The sequence below is a fragment of the Pteropus vampyrus genome, unplaced genomic scaffold, assembly GCF_000151845.1.
Source record: "Pteropus vampyrus isolate Shadow unplaced genomic scaffold, Pvam_2.0 Scaffold19, whole genome shotgun sequence".
Taxonomy (NCBI): Eukaryota; Metazoa; Chordata; class Mammalia; order Chiroptera; family Pteropodidae; genus Pteropus; species Pteropus vampyrus.
The window spans coordinates 6,099,667-6,103,878 of NW_011888800.1; the positions used below are offsets into that span (position 1 = coordinate 6,099,667).

At 35.4% G+C, this 4,212-nt stretch overlaps 1 protein-coding gene across 1 annotated transcript in view; it reads left to right on the forward strand.

Annotated features, from left to right (window-relative positions):
* The window catches only part of EIF2AK4 (eukaryotic translation initiation factor 2 alpha kinase 4), a 103,702-nt gene that overhangs the window by 61,601 nt on the left and 37,889 nt on the right, over positions 1-4,212 (forward strand). The window contains exon 24 of the mRNA XM_011355148.2: positions 3,141-3,190. Within this exon, the coding sequence (XP_011353450.1) occupies positions 3,141-3,190 (50 nt within the window). The remainder of the gene's footprint in view (positions 1-3,140; positions 3,191-4,212) is intronic.

Consider the following 4,212-nt stretch of genomic DNA (forward strand, 5'->3'; position numbering starts at 1 on the left):
GTGGTTTCTTCTTCCCTGAATATATTCAAAAAGGGTATGACTTATTGAGATCTCTTTTGTGATCCTGAGAATAAGCAATATAATGCTGACTGCAAGCCACAGATTCATATTTTAAGGGATCCCTTTGATTAGGTTTTGATGACATTTTAATTGGTCATTTTAGGGCAGCTTCTCAGTTCGTACAGCCAAGATACAACAGCATGTGTGTGAAACCATCATTCGCATCTTTAAAAAACATGGTATGTTCTTTTTTAAAAATTATATGCATTCTCAAAGGATGTTTTTTCATCATTACAAAGTACTGTTAATGGATTTGGGTGCAATCATATTTTACCTTTAAATTCACAGTTATAAGCAACTGATCATGTGAAATTTAAGCTTATTTTTATAACTTATTTTATAAGCTCGTTGAGGAGAAACAGATTTGAGTATTACAACCTTGCTACTAAGGTACAGCTGGTTTGTAGAGTCAGAAATATGACTTGATTCACAAACTTAACCTTAGGCAACCTCTCCACTGAGAATCAAAAATAGACTAATGATGATTTCAACAGTCCCAGTAGCAGATTACTGCACTGTCAGGTTTGTGTTCATTTTAACTTGCCTTCTAGGAAGAACGAGAACCTGATGATCGGTTATTTTTTTCTAATTTGGTGTAGGAGCTGTCCAATTGTGTACCCCACTACTACTTCCCCGAAATAGGCAAATATATGAGCACAATGAAGCGGCCTTATTCATGGACCACAGCGGGATGCTGGTGATGCTTCCTTTTGACCTGCGGGTAAGGCTGAGAATACTCTGCTGACAGTTCCAATGCCATGGCACATCTGTTAAAAGATTACCCACACCAATTTTTTTTTTTCTAAATGTATCTAAATGTCACCCTTATGAAATGTATTCTTAAGGAAGTTATCAGGGTGAGAACTTTACTGGAATTTAGTAAATGTTTGATGTTGTGTACATCCACTTTGCTAATAACACAAGTACTTTTAGCCCTAGAAACCAGAACCTTGCATTGTAGGTGCCATGTCTATACCTCTGTGTTGAGCTCTGCCGAGTGACTGTAGCAGGTTAACCCAGACAACTCAGACAGTTTTTTTCTTTACTTCCTGGCTAGATCTTCAGTAATTTCCTAACACTTTAATGTCTAGAGCAATTAAATTCTTGTAACTGCAACTGTCTGTGCTAATTGGGTATGCTGAATTTTGCTGGTGCTTGCTTGCTTCTGATCCCCAGGGTTCCCTTTTTCAGCAACAGTCTTACCAGTCGTTCACTCACATAGCGTTGGCTGCTATTAAGCCCATCTGTAGCACTGTACGTTCATAAGACGGACAAGAGTTTAATACCCCTCATGTACAGAAAGCACTTACAAGTAGAAAGATGAGCAAAGGATATAACCAGGCAGCTCTTAAAAGAGAAAATGCACAGAGCTGATAAACTTCTGAAAAGATCTTCAGCCTCACTAATAATGAGGAAATACAAGACAAAGGTATCTCCACTTCACCCATCAGACTGGCAAAAATATTTAAATTAATATTTGGAGATGACAAACGTGTAGGGAAATAGGCACTTTCATATGTTGCTGATGGTAATGTAAATTGCTGAACTTTAGAAAAGTAATATGAAAGTATTTAATAAAATAAAATAATTTTATATACATACTATACCCTTTGAACCAGCAATTCCACTTTGAGGAATTTATTAAAGAAAATAAAAATATATTGATGTATGCATATTAAAACAGTGTTCACCGTCATATTATTGTGGTGGTCAGGAACTGGAAACTGCATGTTCATCTATAGGAAAATGGTTGGATAATTTATTATGGAATATTAAGGAGGTATGAGATCAAAATATGTAATATTTAGATATATCCGTATGTATATTTGATCTGTAGAAAGGTCCATGGTATATTGTTAGATGGAAAAAAAAAGTGTTTAAAGAGAATTCTAATATCCCATTTTTATTGAAAGAAAGAAACGTTTAAAAAAAAACAAAAACGAGTGTATGCACAAGGTGCACTATACGTTTGCATCACCTGGTATGTGTAAGGTATAAATATGCTCTACATGAGTGTGAATGACCACACACACTAGATTTTTTATCACCAAAGAATGAAGTGTCAAAGTTTAAATATACACCGATCCTGTGACTATTTTTCTGGAGGAGGAATGGAATCAAGTCATTTTCTTTTTTATATCTATGTTGTATGGCTTATTGCAAAAACATATTTTGCTTTTATGGTTTAAGGAAAAATTCCTTCCATATTCTTGGCTTATGTTTTTCTTTTATAATAAAGTGATTAGGGATTATTTTGAGTGAGAGATGAATAAGTAGCATATCAGACATTTGGGCTCTGTTGAAGGAAAAGGTAGAAGTTACACATATTTACATAGCTACGCTTAAAACTGGCTGCTGCTTCTCTAGACATTAGGAGACTAAAGTATAGATTTTTAAGTATCGGCTTCCTTTCTATGAGCTGATAGTCCATTCCAAAATATAAAAAATAATTATGTTTTGAGAATTGGACCTATTAGTTAATAATGCTATCAGATCACTTGGGACAATATGAAAATGGTTTTATAAGTTGTAGTGATTATTAGTAGGTGGTTATTAAGAATTTCTCCTAAGAGATTGATAGGAAAACCAGGAAATTCACCATAACTGATAATACCCATTTCAATTGCATTATCATAAATGACACTTTTTAAAAGATTCACAAGTAACCAAATAACTTGCACTGATTTTGATTTGGCACAATAAAAGTTGGCCAAAAAAGTATAAAAGTATATTTAACTAAAAGCATATTTAACTAAAAGCATATTTAACTAAAAGCATATTTAACTAAAAGCATATTTAACTACAAGCGAATTTTTCTCAAACTTAGAAACCTAAGAAATACTACAATGAGTACGACTGGTGTTATGTCCGGCAGTGGGGTCTCCTGCTGAGTGACACACTCAGGAACTGTTCAAGGAATATGAATTATGACCAGTGCACAACTTTGTGAATGTACTAAAAACCACTGAATTGTATGCTTAAAAATGGTGAACTTTATGGTAAAGCTCTTATTAAAAAACCAAAAGGAGTATGCTAGTTGGCACATATTGACATTGACCTTCGAAACTTTATTTTTCCAGGTTCCTTTTGCAAGATACGTGGCAAGAAATAATATATTGAATTTAAAACGGTAAGAAACAATAGGGATTTCATTTGGTGGATGTAGGAAAGAAACCCAGGTGAATGTTTTATCTTCTGTGATACTCACACAGTAAAGAATGTAGGGTTTAAAGTATTGATCTTGGAACACGGTGCAAAAGCCCAGCCACAGTAATCCTTTCTATAAGGTGATGAGGGCAGTCCTCCTCCTCCCTAAAAGGAAGGTAGCATTAGGTAAGTGTCCTGAAACTCTTGCAGTCTATTCTGTGACTTCTGGATGTCCCCAAGCAACATAACTGATTATTTTCACAAATGGCGGCTTGAAAAAACATCTGGCTATTATTGATCACAGATGGCCCCTTTTAAAATTTAATTGGAAGGATAAATGGCCAGTGGTCTCTGCGTGAAAACTGCCTACACAAATAACTGAACAAAAACTGTGTGTAGGAAAGTGGAGTAAAACCAGCAGGAGTGTAAACACTAAGGAGCTCCAGGCACTTAGCAGGTTTTCTATACATGCAAATACAACAGGGGTCTAACACTGAGGTCTTCATAAATTGGAGCAATATTGTCAGTGAGGCACCCTGCTTTGAAGCTCCTTGCCTCAAAAGAAATTGGAGCTCTTTACATGCTTTTATTCTCAACTGCAAGTGAACAGTTAATATTCATAATCCTAAGGTGTGAGTATCACCATGTAGAAGGTAAGCACCTAAGGTAAAATAATTTTTTGTGTGTTAATTTCATCTTCATTTCTGACATTAAAAAAAAAAAAAATGAGCCCCATAGTTTAATAGTGGAAAAACTGGGGACTGGAACCTAGATCATGAGGTACGACTGTTCTGGGCAAGTCTGTCTTTAAGCTTTCTTAGTCATTCCACTGATTAACTTTCATATTTGTTACTTTTATCTTGTTCACCGTTCTCTTATGCATATTTGATTCCTGGAAGCATTAACCTTAGAAATCCACGTTTCTCTCTCCAGATACTGCATCGAACGTGTGTTCAGACCTCGCAAGTTAGACCGATTTCATCCCAAAGAACTTCTGGAATGTGC